At 38.0% G+C, this 24,175-nt stretch overlaps 1 protein-coding gene across 6 annotated transcripts in view; it reads left to right on the forward strand.

Annotated features, from left to right (window-relative positions):
• LOC132265458 (small conductance calcium-activated potassium channel protein) overlaps positions 1 to 24,175 on the forward strand; it is a 61,174-nt gene that overhangs the window by 32,938 nt on the left and 4,061 nt on the right. For all 6 annotated transcript variants that reach the window (XM_059766162.1, XM_059766164.1, XM_059766166.1 and 3 more), the window contains 11 exons: positions 3,000 to 3,136; positions 3,611 to 3,839; positions 6,872 to 6,967; positions 7,360 to 7,676; positions 7,973 to 8,077; positions 18,528 to 18,666; positions 21,949 to 22,059; positions 22,571 to 22,698; positions 22,797 to 22,866; positions 23,188 to 23,289; positions 23,968 to 24,134. In XM_059766162.1, coding sequence (XP_059622145.1) covers positions 3,000 to 3,136; positions 3,611 to 3,839; positions 6,872 to 6,967; positions 7,360 to 7,676; positions 7,973 to 8,077; positions 18,528 to 18,666; positions 21,949 to 22,059; positions 22,571 to 22,698; positions 22,797 to 22,866; positions 23,188 to 23,289; positions 23,968 to 24,134 — 1,601 coding nt within the window. The remainder of the gene's footprint in view (positions 1 to 2,999; positions 3,137 to 3,610; positions 3,840 to 6,871; positions 6,968 to 7,359; positions 7,677 to 7,972; positions 8,078 to 18,527; positions 18,667 to 21,948; positions 22,060 to 22,570; positions 22,699 to 22,796; positions 22,867 to 23,187; positions 23,290 to 23,967; positions 24,135 to 24,175) is intronic.

Consider the following 24,175-nt stretch of genomic DNA (forward strand, 5'->3'; position numbering starts at 1 on the left):
TGAAAAGTGTCTTTGTACATTAATCTTTAAGTGATTAAGCGATTAGTTGGAAAACACTTAAGATGTTATCAATTTAACGACTTAACTCCTATTCTTTAGCTTGTAAATAAAGACATTAAATTCGCCTATTAGTGTAGAAAAATCCGTCAATTGACATTTACTCCTTGACGAAAGTTATAATCTGTGCGTGCAATCAACGCCTAATCGCTCTTATGACTATTTATATGTGTACATATCGAGCTTTCTTGCGCGGCACCTTGTCTAATCTCTCACTCCGTCTCAGCATTTTACTTATACGGGGTACTTTTGCCTTATCAGTGAAGCTGAGCTTAAGCCAGAAATATATCTTCTTTCTGCCATTACATGGGCGTGGGTTTGAAATATGCGATTAGGTTGGGAGAGGTGCAAGTGAGAAGTATGATGTGGGGATAAAGCGCAAAAAGCACATATCTTCACCTCTGGCAGTGCCCTTAAATTAATTTTACATAAAGCGAGAGATAGAACGCTTGCGTGTGGGTGAATTTTTACACTGTCCGTGTCAATGGAAAATTGTGAGATACGCGCGCGTCGCTGTCTGATAAAATGCACATAATGATGAGAAAATTCTCGGGGTAAGAAAATGCGGGCAAAGTGGCACCCTGAGAGAGATGCGAATGTGGAGCAAGACGTGACACAATGGACTGTAAGATGACGCTATAATTGGAGAGTCTTGTATGGGGAAGAGATTGAGATGATGCTGTAAAAATTTTACCACTCCACCAGGACAGTGGCGATGGACAGAGAAACGACGCTTCATGGATTATCCTGGATGTAATTAAAATTTTACTGCGTCCATTTACGATTATGGCAATAAATTAGTGAAACTAAATTTCCCCGTCTTAATATCATCCCCTCGCACAATGCCCAGGGATGAATATTGGTCGAAGGCAGAATTTACTAGAACACTCTCAAGCGCGACTCTCTGTTGTGGTAAATGAGCTGAAGAAAAACATATATCCCAAGTGGGAATGTGAAAAGCTTTTCCTTAATGGAATTTTTGATTTGTAAAGCTCACTCTCGCTCCACATGACGTTTTTGTTCTTCGCCCACACTCGCACTTTGGCGAGTGAGAGCAACAGAAAAAAGAGCCAAATCTCAATGCAATATTTCATGTCAATTGAGTCTGGGGCTTTTCTGTTGAAATCTCCGTCACGTCGAGAAAGCTAGAGAAATTTCACGATACTTTCACACATTTAGGCGACACAAAAAAAAGGAATCAGCGTTAAAATTGCAAAAATTAATCATACAGGAACATGCTAGAGGTTTATGTTTGCAAATATTCAAATTCACTCAATCTATATCCGATTTTATCACACACAATTAGTTGACAATCCCATGAAGCATTTCCATTGCATCGATTTGTTGTGGAGCTTTTGTAGGACGCTTTTTCCCGTCACGAAATCCAATAATATGCAATTTTTATTTTCAATTCTGAACAATCAATGCACAAAGGGTGGTAAAATGTTGGTTTTTTTTTCATGATTTACAGTACATTTCTATCATGTTGTTAGATGCGCTCGAGCAGAATGCTTTGTGAAAGCTTAATAAGGCTTCAATTTCCATATTCAAAGTTTGGGTGATAAATGATAAAATATGCGCTAAATTTGAATAATATTCTGAAGATTCTGTGCGCTCTTTGCCAACAAAGTGTTAACAACGTGATTTGCATTGCAATTTCAAAAAGTATCAACTATGCATTGCAACTATGTGCGCAACTTTAACAGCTAATGCCGAAGATGCCATGTTGAATTTTACCCAAAAAAAAGACCGGAATGCAATAGACTAAAAGGTATTCCACTGAGCATTATAAGCTTTTATCCAATCAGGTGGCTGTCGATCGTTTCAATAAACATCGGCTTTTTATCGGTTGAACATATACGAGTGTAAGTGTTTCTTGTGTGCGGAAGAAAATTAGATTGAGAGCTTGATTAACTCCGAAGTGGCTTCTGAATATTCTGTGTAAATATTTGGTAGCGATTTTCTCTGGTGGGAAATCTTCGAGTGAGGCGGGAAAAAGAAACATTGACCTTCCTCAAAACAAACTTCGAAAGCTCGACCGCCGAAAAAGAAGCACAGAAGACTAAAAAAAACATCCGCATGGGTGGAAAAGGACGATAAATAGAGAGTCATTGACACTTTAGCTAGTTTGTCACCCACACTCCTGCAATCGAGCTTTTGCGCCATCCCTGGAAGTGTTTGATGTCCGCTTGTGCTGTAGCAAACGAAATGCTGTGTTTATGTTTTTCCGCATCGGAGGGCAGATGAAACAATAAATTTTCACCTCCTGTATTCCATCAAAATCACAAAAAGCATGCATAAGAAAACACATCACAATAGATTCTCCCCACAAAATACAGTGTATGTTAGAGTTGGAGTCACAAAAAGCCCTCAGTGAAAAAGCCTCTCACCACTATGCACACAACAACACAATGAAGTTTTATCTTTAGTAGAATTGTGTAACAAATGCTGGATGTTTTGCCACATTTCGCCTATAGTGTGAGGCTGCTTACATAAGTAATGCTAGAGCTTTCTACTATGTATGCGGGTGGGGGAAATATTGGGTGGGTGGGCAAGAGAGATGGGCAATGAAGGAGTGGTGAAAGCACATTTCGCAAAATCGCAAAAAGGATTCGCCATTCTGAGAAATTCGCAGTGTGGAGAATTCTTACGGGAATTTATGGCCAATTTTCCCAGAGGTCAAATTTCACAATATGCGCGCGCCCCAATGGAGTGTAGAAGGAAAAAAAGAGGACGCGATAGAATTGATGGAAGTGACCGAAACGTGGTGCGAGGTGTGTTAAACCGATCCGTTGTTGAAATTTTTCAAGGGATAAAAGCTTGGGAATTAACGAGGAAGAAATTCAATTTGGGCAATAATTGCAAGGGGTTTCTCACTTGACACCATGTGACACTCTTTTTTCTCTCTTCCACCCCGTTCGCCATCGTGTGATCTCTTGCAGCTCCGAAAACCTGTGTCCACGTTGTCGATTCCAGGCTCCATGAAGACACCGTGTGCCGGAAATCGGGAAACCGTAACGGCTGCATGCAACGAAGAGGCCGGCATCGCACTCGTAGGAGTTCATTCCGAATATCCCAGGTAAGCTCACCACACACACACACACACACACACCACAATCGCACACCAGAAATCCCACAGCAAATTCTTCAGGAGACAGAGAAAGCTCAGAGCCTGAAATTCATGCTTATAAGCGGGGAATTTCCAATCAAATATCAGCAATACGCCGCACAGTTGCGGTGAAACTATTGTTAATGGCCACTTCTTTGATGTGTGCTTCATCCGCTTCATCGCTCCGAGGAGTGTTTGTCAATCGATCACTCGCATAGCGCTTAGGGTAATTAACAGTGAAGCTGTTACGGTTGACTTTTCAATAATTGAGATTGGAAATTACCTGCAACACTATAGTTTTCCCCATGGCAGATGGCAAGTGCGCAGAGGCACCGCAAAAAGCCACCGACACACGTGCTGGGCGTCTCAATGGCCGTGTGTCCATTAATCTGCCAGCGCTGACATCCAAGATGATGGCGCTGAGTCGTGTGTTTGTCGTTGCAGGTACATGGAGGAGCGAGGCCTAGGTGGCGGCATAATTAAAGGGTCTAGCGTGACTTCTGGTACGGGAACACAAAAGCACAAACCAAATGTTGGATATCGTTTGGGACGTCGGAAAGCGCTCTTCGAGAAGAGGAAGAGAATCAGTGACTACGCTCTGGTGATGGGCATGTTTGGCATTATCGTGATGGTGATCGAAAATGAATTGAGTAGTGCTGGCATATACACAAAAGTAAGTCAATATAATTTACTTCCGCTCCTCCTCACCACATATAGGCTCACAAATTCACCCTTCAGCACATTGAGAATTCCCCGAAGAGCGGCGTGCGTGTGAGGAAATTTAAATTTTTCAACACATCCGCTCTCAAATGGGACAAAATATCCGTGCTGAGGTGCACCTGAGAGTCCAATAATCGATTTAAGGACATCACTTACTCAGCCTTGAACCAAAACTCTAATAGCCGAGTATTGATTTCTTTGTGTAAAAAAAGAGAAACACCCCTCGATTGATTCCATTTCTGCTTTATTATTCTTTCCTCCTCTCAATTCCATCATTTTCCCCTGAATTCTTCATTCATCGCCTCTCACTGCATATTCATCTGTTAGTGTTGTTGTTTTTTTTTTAATCCTTTGCACTTTGTTAAAAATCCCTCGTTCGTGACATAAAATACTATATTTCGTCGTGGAACAACTTTATTCTACAAAGTTCTTAAGAGAGTGTGAGAGCTTTTACCAGGCGCCTCCATCTCATGTTTCTCATTCTTTGACAACTTTAACAACACGAGCGTAAAATAAAACTGACCAAAGAAATTTTTTTATCAAGATTACATATATCTCAAATATATCTTTTGGTCCTTTCCTTGAAATTCAAACCTCATGGGAATGAATGATTGGACTGAAAAGTTTCTATCTCCATTTCCGGTGGCCATTTGAGGAGAGCAAAGGAGGAGCTCGAAAGGGCTGTAAAAGTGGAAATGTGTTGTCCATATGGCGACTTTCTATTTGCATTTACTCTCTTGGCCTCTTCTCTGTGTCCACACTCGAGTCAGGCGAGTCTTCCGCCGAGCACAAAAGCTCGCAATATGTCACGGCTCGTGTGCGAGAGTCTAAAGGCTCCCCTATGAATTTCAACTTGATGGGGGCTTTGCATATTTTTATGAGATTAATACAGCGCGTCTTCGAGTCTGAAGCACCCCTGCTTTTTTTTCCTCACTCCCCATTCGGTGTGTTTAATACTTGAAAAGTTCACAATGACGATAGGAAAGCTCACATATCCAAATGTGAGGCATGTTGACAGCACACATGTCATCATTTCATTTTCATTTTTATCACTCTCTATCGACGTGATGTGCGATTTATTTCAGTCACTGACAATTTTTGGGTGAAGTGTGATTGAAAAATCTCCCCCTTGTGATTATTTTGGAAGTGCAATGAGAGCTTTGACGAAGAGAATAGTGTAGAAAATTCGATACAATTGCCAACAATTTACACATTGTATTGCCATTTTTAACACCCCCAACAAGCGTGGGCGGAAAGAATGCATGTTTGTGGTGGAAACTTTCGCGAAAATCAATTTGAATATTTTGGCGAATTCAAGTGAAAGACATATATATTGTGCAAAAGAGGTGGGATTTGCGAAAAAGCTCTCCATTCGTTTCTCCCAGCTCCTTTTCTTCACTCGAGACAATCGGAGCCGTGGGATGTTTTTCTCTCTGGCGTGGAATTTCCTTTTAGACGCCAAAATGTTCAATTGAAAACGAATTTCTCCAAATATGCATATGTATAAATTTGCCAAAAGGACTTTGAATGATGTATGAATGTTGTGCCAAAGAGAACAGGTCAACTCACAATTGTGTTCCAATACAGAATCTCCTTTAAAACACTTTAATAAATTATCAGCTTCAGGGCAATCCGAATACAAAGTATGTCCGTAAAATCCCTCATTATTTATAGTAAAGTGACGCTGAGGAAAATGTCTGGGTGAACACTGCTAAATTGTATTCGATTGTAATCATGAATATTCCTCACATTTTTCCATCCTCAGCTCATGAATATTTTGACAAGAGGGAGATGTTTTCTGCTGAAGATTTCTGGCTCTGTCCTTATTCCAGTCCCAAGAGAGTCAGAGGGAGAAAGAAAGGATAAAACATCAAAATGAGACTCCCAAAACTCTCGTGTGGATTTCATCAGAATTGCTCTTGTGTGAAATTCTACTTTGCCACAAATACGAGAAAATTGCTTGTTGAAGATGAAATTGTAAAACTATTGTCAAAAGCATTCGAGTCGACGTTGATTCACTGTTTGGCACTCGACATTGTGGGTGAGGAAAAAAAAGGGAGAGAAAAATACTTGTGAGAAGCACTTTGTTACAGGGCAATTGGGGGATTTTCTCGTGTACTTTGGGTGGAAAATCTCGAGAAAATTAGAATCGTTCATTGGCCTTTTGGCTCCCATTTAACGCTTATCTTTGTATTGAAAGTGTCACTGCTTTTTTTTTCTTTTCACTGTGAGCTTTATGTTTTCTGTCTGCGAGTTTTTTTTCTCTCCATTCTTCTCTCTGCAAAGCTCCAGATTTATTTATGTTTAGTGGCGTGTAGAATTTTTAATTCAATCATTTGAAATCACATTAGATTTTCTGAATTATTTGATCGTGTCTCTTCCAAATTTCATTCAAAGTAATATTTCTGGGTTTTATTAGTTTGTGTCTCTTTGTTCGCGGTAGAAAAAGAAGGTCGAGGCCATTGGAAAAACTCCCTCGACCTTTTGCCACGCGTATTGGCTTCTGAAATTGTCTCCATGTTACAACTCACTCGATGAAGCATACACACATTATTATCGTGAATAATATTTTGGAGCAATTTATGGTGTTTGTTCCAAGTCAGCAGAAACAGTGCGAGTTGGGGGCAAAAATGTGGCTGTGAAAAGGCATGGAGACTGTGTGGAGGGAAATGGATTTATTTGTGACGCCAGGAATATTCTCTCATTGGGACTTTTCCTTTCTCCGCATGCTATTGAAGCCTTAGACTCTTGGCAATCTCTCGAATCACTGAATCATTCTCATTTATTCTCTGCGCGCCCCCCATTTCCCTACAATATAATATGTATCTCTTCTTCGCCAGTGGGATTTATGATTTGTTGTTCTATCGAAAGTTTCTCCGCCGGCGATTGTTTCTCTCATTCTGATGCCATTTTGCCCTTCATTTTATTGCCTTTTTCTTCCCTCGCTGTGCCACTTAATTTGATGTTGTATTTTCTCTTTTGCAGGCGACATTTTACTCAACAGCATTAAAAACATTAATATCCGTATCGACTGTGATCCTTCTTGGTCTTATCGTAGCCTATCATGCTTTGGAAGTTCAGGTAAGACGCCTTTACATTGCAATATAATTTAGTGCGATGGAGTGTAAGATAAAATACACACAAGTTTGCCAATACTATCGGGAATGTCTTTCACACTCCATAAAGTCAACTGGGAAGTGCCATTAATTTGCGAAGAATCTCAATTCTCACAAGTCACTGTTAAATAATGCTAACACATCTCAAGTTTATAAGACATTTCACACGTTTAAATTCCTCAAACAGCAGCTGCACTTCAATTATTCTGTCGATTTTCGAAATGTCTTCTTGAATTTAATAGCACTTCTCCTCTCGAATGTATTTCTCACAATGCTAGCTTTCTCCGAGATGATGGAAAATGGTTCGGAAAAAGTGATTGTATAACAAATGTTCCCTTTTTCTCTTTCTCTCTGCAGTTATTTATGATTGATAATTGTGCGGACGACTGGCGAATAGCGATGACCTGGCAACGCATGAGTCAAATAGCATTAGAGTTATGTATTTGTGCCGTGCATCCCATTCCTGGCCAATACTATTTCCTGTGGACAACCAAGCTAGCCAATAAGAACAAGGCAATTGGCACAGAACTGGTGCCATATGATGTAGCACTATCATTGCCAATGTTCCTCCGTTTGTACCTGATATGTCGTGTTATGCTGTTACATTCAAAACTATTTACGGACGCTTCATCGCGTAGCATAGGAGCATTGAATCGAATTAATTTTAATACAAGGTAATCTATCTCATCTCACTGTCTCATCGCCTAATGCTTCTTTTTTTCCATTTGAGCGCAAAGTTCCTTTCCGGCGAGATATGAAAAATCACTTACGATGACGCTTGACCCAATTCCATAGCAATCGCCCGTGAAAGACGTGATAAAGTACATTTTTCTAGACAACGATAAAAGTGCATTTTTTCCCCCCACAGGAAACGAATCTCTAACGATTTTACCAATCTATTGTAGCGCAGCCTCATCAACTCTGTGCACTCTTAGCCATTTTAATGCCTTTTCCCGTTGTCTCTTCGCAGGTTCGTTTTAAAAACTTTAATGACAATATGTCCCGGAACCGTTCTACTTGTATTTATGGTTTCACTATGGATAATAGCGTCGTGGACATTGCGACAGTGTGAGAGGTAAGTCTCTTGAAAAATGCACTACAATTCTCTGTGAAACGGGAAGGGAAGCATTAAAAAACGAACTAATCAGTTGACATGGAAGGGAAGACAGAGAGAGCTTAAGCTCAATTTGGAATTCTATATGTTTTTTTTCGTGGTATTTGCTCTTCTTGTTTCCCTTTCGATGTCTTTAAATGTTCCAGGGGAAGTAATAACATGGAAAAACAGAAACTTGAGATGCAAAATTCAATTTTGTATTACTCAAATTTCAGTGAAATGGTCAAATTTTTTTGTATCTGCACAAACACGCATTTCTTTTGGAATTCATATTGTTTTCTTATGCGTGCGTGTGCAGATAATATTTGAACAGGCATTTTTAGAAACTAATTTATATATAGGCAACATTTTATAACAAAAAAAGAAATCAATTTGAATTTGTGGGAATCAATTCGGCAATTCGGAAGAGAAAATTTTATATTTTTGAGAAACAAGTTTTAATTGATGATTTTCATAATTTTCACCATATAAAAAAATGAGTTGTGTTCAATTTATACGATTAATTTTTATGTAAAATGCATGTTTTCTCCTCACATTGCATTCAATGATGAATTTGATGAAACACACCCCCTTTTCTACAGGATATTCTCCTGATTCTACAGAAGAGTACTTTGAGGATTATATACTTTCTTCAGTATTTTGTCACACCCTTGTAGTCTAATTTTACACGTCTCTTTCTCGATTTACTTGTAACTCCCTCGTACATGATTGTTTTCATATTAAATTTCACAGTGAGTGTGTCTTTTCTCCCTTTTTCCCCAATGATTTCCTCATGTAAAAGACATTTGAGACAAAACTCGGTTAGCTTTAATCAATAATTGAGGGACTCGTAATGTCTTTTCTCGTAGAGAATTATACACATACACTGTAAACCCTCTCGAATGTAAATTAAATCCTTGAATTAATTAATCCTCAATTTGAGTCACTGCAAACATAATAAAATGGTTTAGTATTTAAACAACTCTTTGGCCCTTAATATCAGTTTATTTTAGGCTGAGTCAATTAACTCCATCTCTGGAAATGTTTTTCTGTGTAATTTAGAAGATGCTACATTATGTATTTGTTCCAGGAACAAAAGTAGTTTCAGAAACTAACACATGAAACAACAATTTAAAACAAAACATTATCAGTGGTAGTAAAAATTGGACTGTCTTATCTTTTTTTACATTATTTTTCGGTTGTTGAAAATTTTTTTGAGAAAAATTCCATCCATCCAACAGAGAGCAATTTGGTTGGATATGTAATTTTTGGAGAGACGAAAGAGATTTTTTGAAGGAGTATAAAATTTTTTGTGTCTATCAATTTTAGCAAAGAGAATTTTTGTCTTATAATTTTCCCTTGTAATTTCTATATATATTTTTTTTCGTTCTGTAATAGAAAAATCACGCACAGCCATTTAGTTACAATTCCACCTTTTTTTTGTTCTTCCCTTTCGTTCATTATGCCAAAGTTACGAGCTTTTGCGCCATTTCTTTGAGCAAGCTGAAAAGTTACATGAGAGAAAGTTATGAACAGTGAAAATTTATAGTTTCCTCCTTGAGTTCTTTTCCGTTTTTCACTCATGTTTTCTTATTAGAATTAATCATGAAAGTGCTTATCGCTTGCCTTTAAAAAATTCTCCTTACTTTCTTAAATCATCATCACGTCTCATTGCGGCGAAGGTGGAAGAAAGGAGCGCAGTTAGAACGCGTGGCTTAATAAGTAATTTAGTGTTCTCTTCACCCACTCTTTTGAGTTACTGGAAATACACTTCTAGAAGTCTTTATTTTTGATTTTCAGTCGTGCTCATTATTTCAAAGCGGGGATTCTTCTCCTTCCTCATTTTGTCCACTCATTGATTGACATTCATTAGTTATTGACAAGATGTGCGCCATCGCACTTTCCACACAAACACACACTAACACAAGTTATGAAAAGAGCGCATTATCGTGTCAAGTGGATTACTAATCTACGGGAAGGTCAAAATTGGAACTTCATACTTAATTATTCATATTTCTCAAACACGAGACGAAGTGATTTTCAAAGATCTGAATTACATTTTGCATTGAAGGAAAGTCATTGAAGTCACCTTCATTTATTGGCATGTGCGTGAATTTTCAACCAGATTTCCCTCCAAAATTCGAACTTTATGAATCCCATTCCGAGTTTCCCGCAAAGAGCTTTCACTTCTCGCCAAAAAAAAATCCGCTAATAGACTCAAATTGTGACGTGAGATTCGCATTAACATTCGCGTGGAGGATAAATCCACAATGAGCCAGTCAAAGAGCAATTCGGTGTCTTTGACTTGTACAACATGATTTAAGATAATGTCGTGATAATTGAGGCACAACATATCGATGTCAATTGAGGTTGACTTGCGGGGAGAATCGCTGGAATAACATGCTGAAGTGGCTTCAGGCGAGAGCTGCAATTTGCATAATGAATAATGAATATCTCGGCAAATCACTATTAATAACTAATTTATATCAGTCACCGCAATATCGACAATACTTCAACCACATTTCGCTGTGCATAATAGATTTTCCACGTGAGGCCATGAAAGCTTAACTGACAAATAAATGGCCTTACTTCTCTTATCAGAGCGCTTCGAACATTATCGCGTCAAAATTGGAATAAAAGCGCGTTGTGTGGGAGATGAAAATATTGTGTTGTTCTGTGATAAAGAGCATGTCCAAATGTTTAATTAATACTCAGTGTGTTCTCCATTTATCCACTCTCTTTGCGTCTCGAGTATATATGGCTAAAAGAGTGTGGAGCGAATTTTCAATTGAATTCTGACTCTAATTTGTTGTTTGCTCTCTTAGTTCCAGGTAAGAATTCGTCATGTGAATTAATTGCATGCAATTCTTTCTCTCGTATTTTACTTTTAAAACTCTCCTCATCAACACAGAACCGCGCGGAATTTTTTGCTCAAAAAAAAACACGGAGTGAAAAAGTTAATTATATGAGTAAATTCAGGACTGAGTGTATTTAATAAAGTAATTTGTCGTTTGTGAATTTGATTCAAACTCTCAAATTTGCAGTTTTTCTCTATACACTACTGTCAACATTGTTTATAGTGGAAAGTTGAATCAATAAAAAACAGTAACGCGAATGACAGCTTTTTAATTATTACTTTTTTTTTACTATCCGCGGCTGAATATTCCAGAGAGGCAGTATTGGAAAATAATTCAGTACAGATAATGGAAAACGCCAGATTAATATCATATTCAGTTCATAATAAAGTATATTAATTTCCGAATAGTAATAGATCAAAGAGACTATACTGAATTTAAAATCACTTCATCGCGTTTACCATGTGATATCCTCTAAAAGGATGAACTCATATCCTTGCCTCTCTCCACACAAAATCGCGCCCAAGAACCACCCCAACATACTAACTCTCTATGTAGCATAACCCTTGATTGGGCCTAGAAAGGGTATTTTCCTGAACACGGCAGTTCGTGTATTCTCCATCGTCTCGCTCATAATCCAATTACACTTTCTCATTATGCATTCACCCAACATTTTCTCCTCTAACTTAATTATCGCTTATGAAAGTTAATATGACCTCTTTTGTAAGGTAATCTCTTGTTGCGTACTGTATTAGTTTGAACGTTTTCGTTATTACATAGTTTCTATAATTAATAAATGGCATGTTTCTTGCTGTCTTTAAAGTACATTGACATTGATTATATTTGGATTGTGACCCTTCTTCGATCTCTTTTGTTTGGATAAACTTAGTAATTATACTGAATATTTGCCTGTGATATGTTTAAACAGAGTAACATAAGTGAGAAAATATTGATATACAATGATGTGTTGTTTTTGGATTATGAAAAAAAAAAACAGTGACACAGATTACCAGTTTTTTCTTTACTCCAAAACACTTTGGTTATCATTACATTCCTAATCAAATTTTGAGTTACTTTTCCGTTTATTACTTATACAACATTTGGACCAAAAAAAAGGAAAACTTTTGTCTTTAGGTTCTTTCCAAAATTTAATAAATTCATCAAGGTTATAAAAAAAAACTTGATAAAGGAAATACAAAAACATGTTGATTAGACATTAAGAAAAGAGTAATATTAAAATGTTGACTATATTACTAATATAATTTTAAGGCTAATAACATTAGATTTACCTTAGAAATATCATGGTAGATTTAAATTTGATTCCTTTTCCTTCTTCTCTTTATTTTTCTGCGGATGGCAAAGTTGGGAGTTGAGCAATTAAGATAATTTGATAGAGGAAGTGACATGAGAGAATATAAAGCTCTCATATCAGCTTTATAGGTATGAGCAATTTGGAGAGGTTTCATGATTGGTCCGGAAGCGCTATTTCTTCGTGAACCTTGTGTTATTTTTTTGCTGGAAAAAAATATAAAATACTGTAAGAGAGAAGAAAAAAATACAATACAAAAAATCTTCACAATAAATCTCGCAATTTTAGACATTTCTACTCTCCTCTTTCCACCGCGACTTATCGTGTCTCTGAGTGGCAGGAAATTGAGAAGAAGATTCGTACCAGAGAGACTTTTTATTGCTTGTTTGTATTAAATTAGATATTTGATGGGGGAAGAGCGAGAGAGAGAGAGAAAATGATACCAACCAAATAAACTTAAATCTCCCTCTCAAGATGAGCTTTTTTTTCCGTGTCACTGTAAATTTTCCCGAGCACGCTTGCAATCGTTGGTGGAGTCAAAACATGACAAAATGTAGAGCACGAAGAAGAAATGTGAGATAAAAGAGGGCGACAAAACAAGCTTCGCGGTTTGACATTTCGGGCTCTGCAGAGAGAGAGAGAAAAAAATTAATTGTTCACAATAAAATGTGAAGATGAGAAAATTAATTTGATAATCAGTCAACCTCTTTTTCCCTATGGCTCTACTTTCGTCCCTTTGTGCATTGTGGCGTGATAAATTCGCGCAAATTTGCATTGTTTTTTCATCATCCTCCTTAACGCAAACCAAAAATTAATTACAATCGCGTGGAAAAAAAAGAGAAAACGCAAAAGTGTGCATCTTTCATCATATATCACCTTACATTTATCCTCCTCTTATATTTCATTCCTCCCCTGAAAAAGAAAAACATCCCGCAAAAACACGAGAGAGATCAAAATGCAGAGCTGTATAATTTATCCCCTCATGCAATGTTAAACAGAGAGAGAGAGAGAGAGAGAGCGAGAGAGAGAGAGAAATAGTGGAAGGTTTTATTTATGTGTGCTTTCTGTGCTTTAGAGATTCTACATTCGCATTAAAAGCTCACAGGCGTGTGAAATAATATCTCTTCATCTCATTTAAGAGCGCATCATGTCATTGAAGAAATCCCTCATTGTCTTCTCTTTTCCTATATAGTCATATTTTGGCAATCCTCGAAAGCTTTCCGCAGGATGAAAGCTCCCGGCACAGAGGTGAATATTTGCGAAAGAAGTCATTCACAGGAGACACAGAAGAGGATTTTTATATACATAGGAAAGCCACATTAGAATAAGTTCTCGTATTATATTCACTGTGTTCGCATTCGAAACCACATTTTTGTTGGTCACTGTATGTTGCGCAAGTTCTTTTTTGTCCATATGCAAGAACACCCCGAAAAAGATATGTTTTTTTATGCTGCCGCACGTTGAAACATCTCAGAAGAGGAAAGAAAAAAGTTATGTTGTCTCTTTGGACAAAGCTCACCCACATGCAAAGTATTTCTAAGCAAAAAAAAAGAGTATATTTTCTGTGTAATTTGAAAAGAGCCATCACAAAATACCAAGCGTTTTAGCAAAGCAGGAGAGAGAAATTTTTGGTTGAGAGAAATTCAGTGCCCTATTTTCAAAATTCTTTTATTTACATTCCTTTTTTTCTGTATCATTTAACCTCTCACTCTTGAGTTCTCAGTTCAACACCACGATTTTTATTATCACCTTTTAGTCAAACAATTCGATGTTGTCTCATTCGTTGTAGTATTTTATTGGCTATTTATTGAATATTTATCTATGTGTCGTCTTTGTTTACACTGGATACGATGTGTTTAGCGGAGACCGTGTTTTAATATACACCCATTCTCTGTGTGTGATAAGAAATCAATCGACGTTATCGCTGTGGAAGTGACATATTTATAGGATGTGTTTGATGCATTGCAACTGAGGAAGGTGGCCTACAAGAGGACAATTGTAGATCTCTTGGAGCTTGTATATATGTACAATGACGATAAGTGTTTGATCTGTGTGCACACTTAATGGAAGTTTAAGTAGTTGGTTCAGAGCGCAATGTGACGCACGCGGATAGATGGCGACACTAACAAGATTCAACCGAGTTTTCTTAAAGGATTTTCATGTTCTTCTTCATCTTTATGTATCTTCAACATCGTCTCAAGTATTAAGTTTGCACATGCAAACAACCCAATTTCGTCAAACTTTCCCAATTTATTTCAATTGAATTATTATGATAGTAAAGTCAGGACTAGATTGAGACACTTTCAAAATAGTTGAAGTGAATTTAGACTTAGAGTAATTTTTTTTTTGAAAATCACAACAAAATTCTTTAACTACATGTGGAGGAATTAGATAAACTCTTTAGATATGAAATCTAAAGAAATGTGTCCACTTTCGCATAGTTTCAGTCAAATATCCAAAGTTCTTTTAAATCCTTTTTATGGGATAACTTTTGGCGGTCAAATTGGCCTGTTTTCGAAGTTTCAAGAGAAGATTTTTATCGCTCTAATGCGACTGAACAGAACATTGCATTAGGACTACTACTTAGGATTCCATGCACTGTGTCTGTGTGTTAATTTCTTGTATTAAATGTGTACAAATGTGACCTCCACATTGCATTTCTAATGTGCAGAAGCCGCAAAGTGTTTATGATTTCATTCAACATTCACGCTGTATAAAGTCGTCTTTGATGGCATTTTTATATAAATGTTTATTCTGCTAACCTGGACTATAGGTTAAAGTATCACCTGTATATTTCATGTCGCCACCCCCACACTTTTCGAAGGTGAGAGAAAAAAAGGCGGTGTATGAATACAAGAAAGTTGGCATTTTCATAACTTCACATGAGATTTCAATTTAATGTGACTATATCACGTGCTTTCGCACACGAAAGTTCTCCAACGGAGTTTCAAACTTTCTCGCCTCACACTTTTCAGTCACTCCCACGGAGGAGTAGGAGAGGCTCTAAAATTCAATATTTACTGAGATGGAGCCATCAAGAGGGAAACAACATTATTGGAATTCCTCACATTCTCATCACCGATCACACATCGAGACATTAGAAATCACAGCAAATTGTGCGCTGGTTTTTTTATCGTGTTACTCATTCATTTCGTGGAAACTTTTCCTTAAGACACCGAGTCATGAATTCTTATTCGACGAATTTCAAGAGTGTGCGCGAAATTGAATGACGAATTCTGGCACTTTTCATAAAGTTTTTCTCTCCTTTCACATGGCGTGATATGAGTAAGCATTCCAGACATAACTTCTTCTCGTATCAGAGGAACATTCTAAAAATAAATACAAAGTACAAAAGAATAACCATCCAAAAAATTCAATATATATATATTAAAATGTTGAGTTGAACACTTGAGGGGCTTTCGTGCCAAAGTTTATTGGAATAAATTCCGTATTACACTGAATTTTGAGCATTCTTCTGCACTTTCCGGGAAAACTTCATTCATTGGTGTGGTATTCCAATGAAAATTCCCAGCTTCCGTGACCTCTTTCTATTGTGCAACTCATTCCACAATTGACCACTTCACAGTTCATGTGCAACGGCAGCGCACTTGTCACACGACGTGTTAATGTGAATTAAGTGCGCTGAAATATGGCCATACGTCAAGCATCAACATCATTCACGATTTTTTTTTGCTTTGTGTTAAAAAATTAAAAATATCGCTAATTGATGCTTGAAGTGACACGCATAGTATAACAAGTTTTTGTTGCTGGAAATTGAGCACGCACTTATTTTCCTCTTAATTTCCTCCTCTACATATCCCTTATTATTTTCCACCCCTTTTTCATTTTCCAAACAATTTATTTCAACAATGAAATAATTTTTGCGTGATAAAATAAATTTTTTTGTGTGGATCTTTTGCTGGAAGACGCATTCTTTTGTTGTTTCTTCTGGTGGGATAATTGTTTTAATTTTATGTGTATTTAGTTTCATTTTCCCTCAATATGTTTCATTTTTTTCCGTTAAACTACAACTGTTAAAGGTAAACACCACAAAATTTCAAAATTACACAACAAACACACAGTAAAGAGTTGTAGGCAATCTTTCTTCTGCACAATAAAAGTATATATACAAAAGTGAGAATTGATGGTGGATTTTGAAGAGTTGTTTTGCTGTAATATTGTTGAGAGTTTGTTTTTTGAAAAGTCCAAAAAAAGCAGTAAAAAATAGTATGAATTTCACTGTATTTTTTGCAATTTGTTAACCAACCGACAAGTAAAACCTACAATATTTTCTCGTAAACCGTAAAGAGTCCTGCAAACAATGCACCCGAGGAAAAATGTTTGAATGTATGCTGACAGGAATCACTCTATAACCTTTCAGAGTATTTTTCCTGCTTCAAATCATGTGGAAAATCCGAGGAATTTCCTGGCAGTGGTCCAGGAAAGAGAAATTGGGGCGGGTTCAGTTTTTTTTTATTGTTACATTATCGCAATTTAATATGTTTCACTAAATTTTTTCACTCACTATCGTATGATTTGCTCTCTTTTGTTCAATTTATCCGCCAAATTGAATTGTCATTTGTAATTTATGCCAATTTGGCCAGATGCTTGTGACGGTTTTTCGCGCGATACGGTGAATTTGAAAGCGATCATTGATAGTCAGAATGGATGGCAGATGAAATATGATAGCTGGCGTGGTGCAAATTGGAGATGTAGGACTTTCAATTTGTGGTTGTCGAGCACTCGTAACAATTGCTGTTGATCTGATGCAGAGTAAAAAGTATTCTATCAAGCTGTGCACAGAATCACAGGCGTAAATTGTTGTCACAGTCTTCAGAATCTTGCTGTTGAACACCAAAAGTGCCTTTAGGTGTCTCTCTATTCGATGGCTAACAATTGTGAAAGAAAAGGATGTTTATAGATTTGTTTATAAAAAATGGTTTTCCGAATAGAGTGACGCCCAATTACTAATGATTGTTGTATTGAACTTCTTTTTGGGTATTTAATGCAATCAAGAATGTCTAAATGTTTACTATATTATGATGTTTTAAAGCAAAATTTACATACTCTTTCCATTTTGACACTCTCACAAATGTTCACCAACTCAAATGGTTATCAATGAACCCCATCGTGACATCAAGATTCCATGACTTGGATCACGCCAATTACTTGAATGCTTTATGGCTCACCGCCATCACGTTTCTATGCGTTGGATATGGGGATATAGTCCCCAATACATATTGTGGCCGCGGCATAACGCTAACCTGTGGAATGGTGGTAAGTAAAGAAGATGATCTATGAAATTAATGAGGCCTCCGGGCAAAAATTGAGAAATATCATCAACTCTTACCCTTCTCTTCTCCCCTCTCCAAAACTCTATGAATGTTCTGTGTGTTGGCTATTATTACTTAAAGAGATACTATTATCATTTCCCAAATCTCTCTTTCTCTCTCTCTCTCTCTCTCTGCTTTCTTCTTCCTCTGCCACTCTTTCTCTCTCGCTGTGTTTGTTGAGGAAATTTCTTTGTCGAAAATTGTCCAAAACTCCATGCCTTCTGCTCCACAATTTTTGTCCACCAAGAAAAATCCCCTCCGCAACTCCTCTCCATGACTATGTGTGTCTAAATGTGTATGCGTGTGTCTCAAAATTGTAAAGATTCTCTTTTTTCCCCCCATTTGAGGATGAAAAGTACATCCTTTCACATACATATGAGCATTCTCCGTCATTGAGATACATTCCATTGATGTTGTGTTGCTTTTCATCTTGCCAATTCTGAGAATGTGAGTGGCAAAAGAATGAATTCGCAGTGATGGTATAATCTGAGAAAAAGAACCAATGGTTATAAGATGTTTGAGAGAAGAATTCGTAGTTGGTTGGTTCATTTTTATACCTCTCTTCCCCCGTCATGAAAGACCCTGTGTCGAAACTCTTTGTTATCTTTCCACATCAGCAGAATGCAAAAAAGAACCAGCAATTGGGTGTGCGCTTTTCGCGATGGGAATGTAATGTGGGGAAAAGCATATAGAGGCGAAGAGGAAAATAAACAAGCCAGCAAATGAGAGCAAAGGGTGGAATAATGTATGATAAATGGTGTGATCAATTCGTGTGGCAAGAGCGAAATCTGCACTTGCATCGATCACATGAATGGTTGAAAATCTTTGCCATCCATCAGAGACACGCGGAAGAATGAAGAGGAAAAGAAAAGGAAAATCACGTGTAGAATTAAGAAATGAAGAATGACAACACGACGCAATTCCTTTTCCCTCAGATTTCACGATCCGGACAATTTTGCAAATTTGCTGAATAGTATGTGGTTGATTGCGATAACGTTCTTAAGTGTTGGATTTGGTGATATTGTGCCTAATACGTACTGTGGGCGAGGCATTGCCGTCAGTACAGGAATCATGGTGAGTTGCTGTATTCTTTTCGTTTAATTTCCTTTTTGTAACTCTGGGAAGGAAAATCAGGGATATTCACTGGCAGGAATCCCAGTGAATTTCCCTGATTTATTTCTCCCCCAACAATTTCACGTTGTGTTTTTCTTTATGTGATCAAAGGGAAAAGTGACATTATAGACAGAAAATAAATTTATTTGTCTTTAAAATATAGTTTAGACAACGAACACTTTATGTAAATTATTACTCAATTTGCAACAATTAAAAAAAAAGAAGTGAACTATGCAAAGTAATAATCAACTCCTACGCATAATTGCGATGTTACTGCAAATTTAATTTAGCTTGCAATCACCGTAATTTTCTCCACTATGTAGTGACAATGCTGTAGTGATTAAATCATTTTAAATTGACAATTACGCCAGCAAAGCTTCCTTCCCGGCAATCGAGGCGAAGCTCACACAAATAAATTTTCCAGCCGAATGCGTACATTTGATTGCGGAGGGTGAATATTCCACAGAAGCCGCAGAGGTGAAAATTGATTAAAATTCCCTGGAAGGCCTTTCAATCTCTCTCTCTCTCTTATTTAGCAAAATTTCCTCCAACGCGAACAATTACACCTCATTGGCAGCTGGAGGATATTCAGCAAAATCTCCCTGGCAAATTTACAAATAATTGCAACGTGAATATCCAATATCTCCACGTCATTATCAATCTCTTTACTCGCGCTTGTTCGCAAAGTTGTACATTTGGGACGCGCGTAATTTAGCGGAATTGTCGATACTCAATGGGCAGAGATTTATCATGAATATTTAATCAGATTTATGAGGATGCGAAACGCTTTTCCAGGAGCTTAAAATTCATATTATTCCATATTATTCACACCATCGATGCGGCAGAATTTACAAGTCGATATTTCATTTCTATATCGCAAATCTCATTTACTCGTGAATCATTAGAAATTTTCGGTGCGTGACGCAGAGGGTCAAACAAGAGCCTTGAGAAGTGGCACAAGAAGCCGCTTGAAATTCCGCAGAGCCATTTTTTTTATATAGCGCAAAGAGTCCATAAAATTGCAATATAATGCCAAAATATTTATTCTGCACACAAGTGAGATTTGCCTGGGCGATAAGGAAGGGCGTGAGGGAGTTTTTAACCCTGAGAGCCAATAAATCTATTCCAGGGTGAATCTATTTTTATTTATGATTTTCATAATGTCTTGGAAGAAAATTGACAAACAACTGCCATCAGCATGTTTGTAATCCCATCCAAAGATTGTGTCCAGAATATTTGGCTGTCTCTGTGTGTGTGTGTGTGTGTGTCTCATTCTGAGCCTAACGAGGGGTGAACATCGTATCTAAACTTATCTCACCAAATTGCCCAAATTGCTCTGCTTTCGGGGAAAAGTTGTTGAGAAAGCACTTTCCAGTCAAGTTCTGCCAGAAATATTCAGAGTCGTTATATCAATATAGTTGCCATTTTGATGAGATTGGAAAATCTCTGGTGGATTTCTGATGATGAGGGATTTTTCAATTTTCCGTTTAACAAGAAGAAAATGTCAAACCCCCCAATAATGTTCTGTGTACATCTGCACAACAAACCCAGGCAATTTTTGGAGCTTGCCGAGTAAACATAATATCCCTGAAAGCACGCATACATTAAGGAATTCCAGGATGATTTTCTGATATATGGATTTTCTTCCTCCGAACTTTACTGGCGAATATGCGTGGAGTTTTTCGAGGGGAAAGATGGGCGGGGAAAGCGTCTGTGCGAAATTGTGCCAGCGACACATAAACAGTGAGCTTTTTTATGGATGTGACACGCAAGATAAGAGAATGAAAGCTCTATTAAATGGGAGACACAGTGACATTAAAATCTCGCGATTGTCTCTGCCATTCGGCATTTGATGACGCTCAATTGACGATTTATGGCACTTAGTGATGTTCATTGCAATCCTCGCTTGTCTCATCTCAACGATATCTCACTTGAGAGCATCATCATGAAAGAAAATCCACGGGCAGATGGACACAAGAGTCTGTGTGAAAGGGGTGGATCGATAAATGAGGGCGCGCGATGGCAAATTTCATCATGATGCCAATGCAGAAAGTACAAAATTTATGCGGCGACCCTTTGGGCATGATTGGCTCTGCTGGAATCGAGGGCATCTCGTCAGACGAATATATCGGAAATATTGCTCACCCCACAGTATCACTCAATGTATCTCATGTTGAGACAGAAGCACAACATTTCACCCCAGCACAGAAGCACAATATAGTGCGGAGGAACTTTCTCCATTTGGGGCGCCAAGGAGAAGAAGCAAAAAAAAAGAGTGTGTGTGTGTGTGTGTGTAGTTGGAGGGAAGAGAAGAAAACACACCCATATAAAAGTGTCAACATAAACTTTGTCTTCTCTCGCGCAAACCTCCATACATTACAATTCGCTGTGTTATTTACAATTGAGGAGTGCGCACAGCCAGATGAACTCCATTCGTGCTCTTCCTATCCCAGAAAGTATACAATTTTAGTGATTATCTACATCATTGTTATGTGTGTTGTGTATGATACGTCGAATGAGTTGAAGTTAGAGTCTTGCAAGGCACCCCAAACTCCACACCCTTCAGCGCGCTGAAGATTCTGCCCACAAAAAGGGGGGAGGACTTTCAGACAAGAACACCCTCAGGAGACTTCAGACGTCTCACGAGTTAACTTTCTCAAGGACCCACCTTAGGGGGAAATGCATCAAATCATGGAGAGAAAGAAGAAAAATTCATTTACGACGACACTTTGGCAAAAACATAATCAAGTAGAACTTCCACTACATCCCTTGCTTATTATCTACTCTTCACGGGATTATATCGATTTTACTCCTAAATGAAAATCAAATTGAATCGAAATTATTGATTTGCTGTAGAAGAAGATTCGACAATTTTCCCCTTTGGGTTGGGTTTTCCACTGAGAAGCCCATTTCTTTGGTCAGTCTCATAGTTACAAAAGGGTTTTTTTTTCCACCACATACACAAAACCTGCCAGAGAGATCGGAAAGTTCCTCTTTTCTGGTGAAAATTCCATACAGACTTTTTCACCTCATATCCCAATGATGAGGAAGCTTTATTGATTCCTCCTGCTGACCATTGGTAAACACAGAGAGTGGGACAAAAAACCCTTTTCAAGAGCACATAAGAGACTGTGTATTTTAAACCCAAGTGTGAGTGGAATTTTCTCATAGAAGTCAGAGATTTTGGAGGAAATCCCAGTCACTACATATGAGGTTCTTTTTCTGCAATTTGTGTATTTCTAGGGTGCCGGTTGTACAGCTCTTCTAGTTGCAGTTGTTTCCAGAAAGTTGGAATTAACTAGAGCTGAAAAGCATGTACACAATTTTATGATGGATACTCAACTCACGAAGAGGGTAAAGATTTTTTGCTCCTTTTTTTCCTCCTTAGTTGCTATATGCAGTATGAATAATTTTTTGAGGGTTGCGATAAATTGTGCGAAACATTATTGTATAATATATGAGCGTCTTTTTCGCTCCATCGCATTGAATGAGTGACGGCATGAAGAAATGTGTGCCAAATTGTATTTGCATGAAATATTTGGGGCAATTTTACAAATCAACGATCATTGGGATTGTGTTTTATTCAAACTATCACTCAATAAATTGGATTATAGGAAATGTGAAAGCTGGCAAATGTGTGTGTGTGTGTGTGGGTGAGAATTGCAAAAAAATCACTCACATGTTAAATCACCGTGTTCGATGGTTGCACTTTGAAAAATATCCCAAGGGATGATTTTGGCGCTCGCACTCTCAGTTAGCGTGAGCTCGAGCAGTGAAAAGTGCAGTCATTCGAATTAATCTGTAAATTCAATAGTATCCTTTCTCCTCTTTTTTTACTCACAAAACAACCTCATGGCACTTTCAGCTGAAAAACGCTGCAGCGAATGTTCTTCGTGAGACATGGCTAATTTACAAACACACAAGACTGGTTAAACGGGTAAATCCTGGCCGAGTTAGAACACACCAACGGAAGTTTCTACTCGCTATTTATGCGTAAGTGTGCATAATAATGCTGTTGCATTTTTCAAACATCACAAATGCCAAGGTTTCGCCACACGAGTTAATCTGCAATCTTTCTCTGTCATTCACAGACTGCGAAAAGTAAAAATGGACCAACGAAAATTAATGGACAACGCCAACACAATTACAGATATGGCAAAGGTAGAAAATTATCACCTCTCATTCCACTTTTTTTTTTCCTCATCTACTTTGAGTTGGAACAATTTCACGGCGCTAGACAAGAGATAAGAATAAACTATTTCATCCTTCTATGTATTACACTCAATGACAGTCAACAAAAAGTTCCAACTCAAATAGAAAATTTCACGATTCAATGGTTTTCCTTGATTGGATGATTTTCCAAAAAAAAATTTGTCCTATCAATATTTGGGGTGACCATCGAAAAAGCTCTTAATCATTCTCGTCTCATTTCACGCTTCTTCTTATACCAACTCTGTGCCACCGCTTTTCCTCACTTTGCAGACACAAAACACAGTGTACGAAATTGTTTCGGACATGTCATCACGCCAAGACGCCGTGGAGGAGAGACTGTCAAGCCTTGAAGATAAATTGCAGAATCTGCAGGTTGGTATTTTTCATCCACACTTCATTGTGCACAGATACCGGAAGAGGGAAGAAAACTCGTGCTTAAGTGAGTGGGTCTAAGAAGAAATTCTGGAATCGTGTGTTGACAGTGAATACAACGTTTTGAGCTTTTATGGACCAAAAAAATGTCTGGTAAATGCAATGTCCAGAAGAGTGTGGGTCTTTTTTAAATTCCCGAAACGTGGTTCAATTTAACCCTGATAAGGCATGCACGTGGCGATTTATTGAGAATCGTTTGAATATTAAAGCAGAGAGTGTTGAGAGGGCGAATTAAGGTGGGTGTAGTGAAAAGCTCGTAAAAGCTCTCTAAATATTAAGCATTCTCGTGCCGAATTTGCCTCAGCGTGTGTCAATTCTGTCTAATGCCAACTGCCAAAGCTTTGGACGTCTGATATTTTTCACAGGGGAAAAGAGAAGAAGTATCAGTGGAAAAATCAAATGTTCTGGCTGTCAGTGAGGTGCTTGATTAAATTCCCCTGTGAATTTATACCGCGAGAGTGGCAGTAAAATCGATAGCGCGATATTTGGCCAGGAATTCTGCCAGGGTTAGAAATAAAAGGGATTCAACATTTTTAGTCCAATTCTACATGCATACATTTTGCGCAAGGCGAAAGAGTCAATCTATTTTCCTCTCTCTCTCTCTCGTGATTTATGCAGGAGCAAATTGAGGCGCTGCCAGAACTCCTGACGCGGTGCTTGAGCCAACATCAGGAGAGGGTGGATCAGAGGAGGAACTTCCTCCATCCGGATGCTGCAGCCACGGCGTCTTCGTCCAATTTGCCAACACCAGGACCACCTCTAGGATCACCGTTTCCACACTCGAGGTACACTTCCATTCAATTTCCCCCCTCAACATCCCCAGCCA

Source organism: Phlebotomus argentipes, unplaced genomic scaffold (genome assembly GCF_947086385.1).
Source record: "Phlebotomus argentipes unplaced genomic scaffold, Phlebotomus argentipes genome assembly contig_2, whole genome shotgun sequence".
NCBI lineage: Eukaryota > Metazoa > Arthropoda > Insecta > Diptera > Psychodidae > Phlebotomus > Phlebotomus argentipes.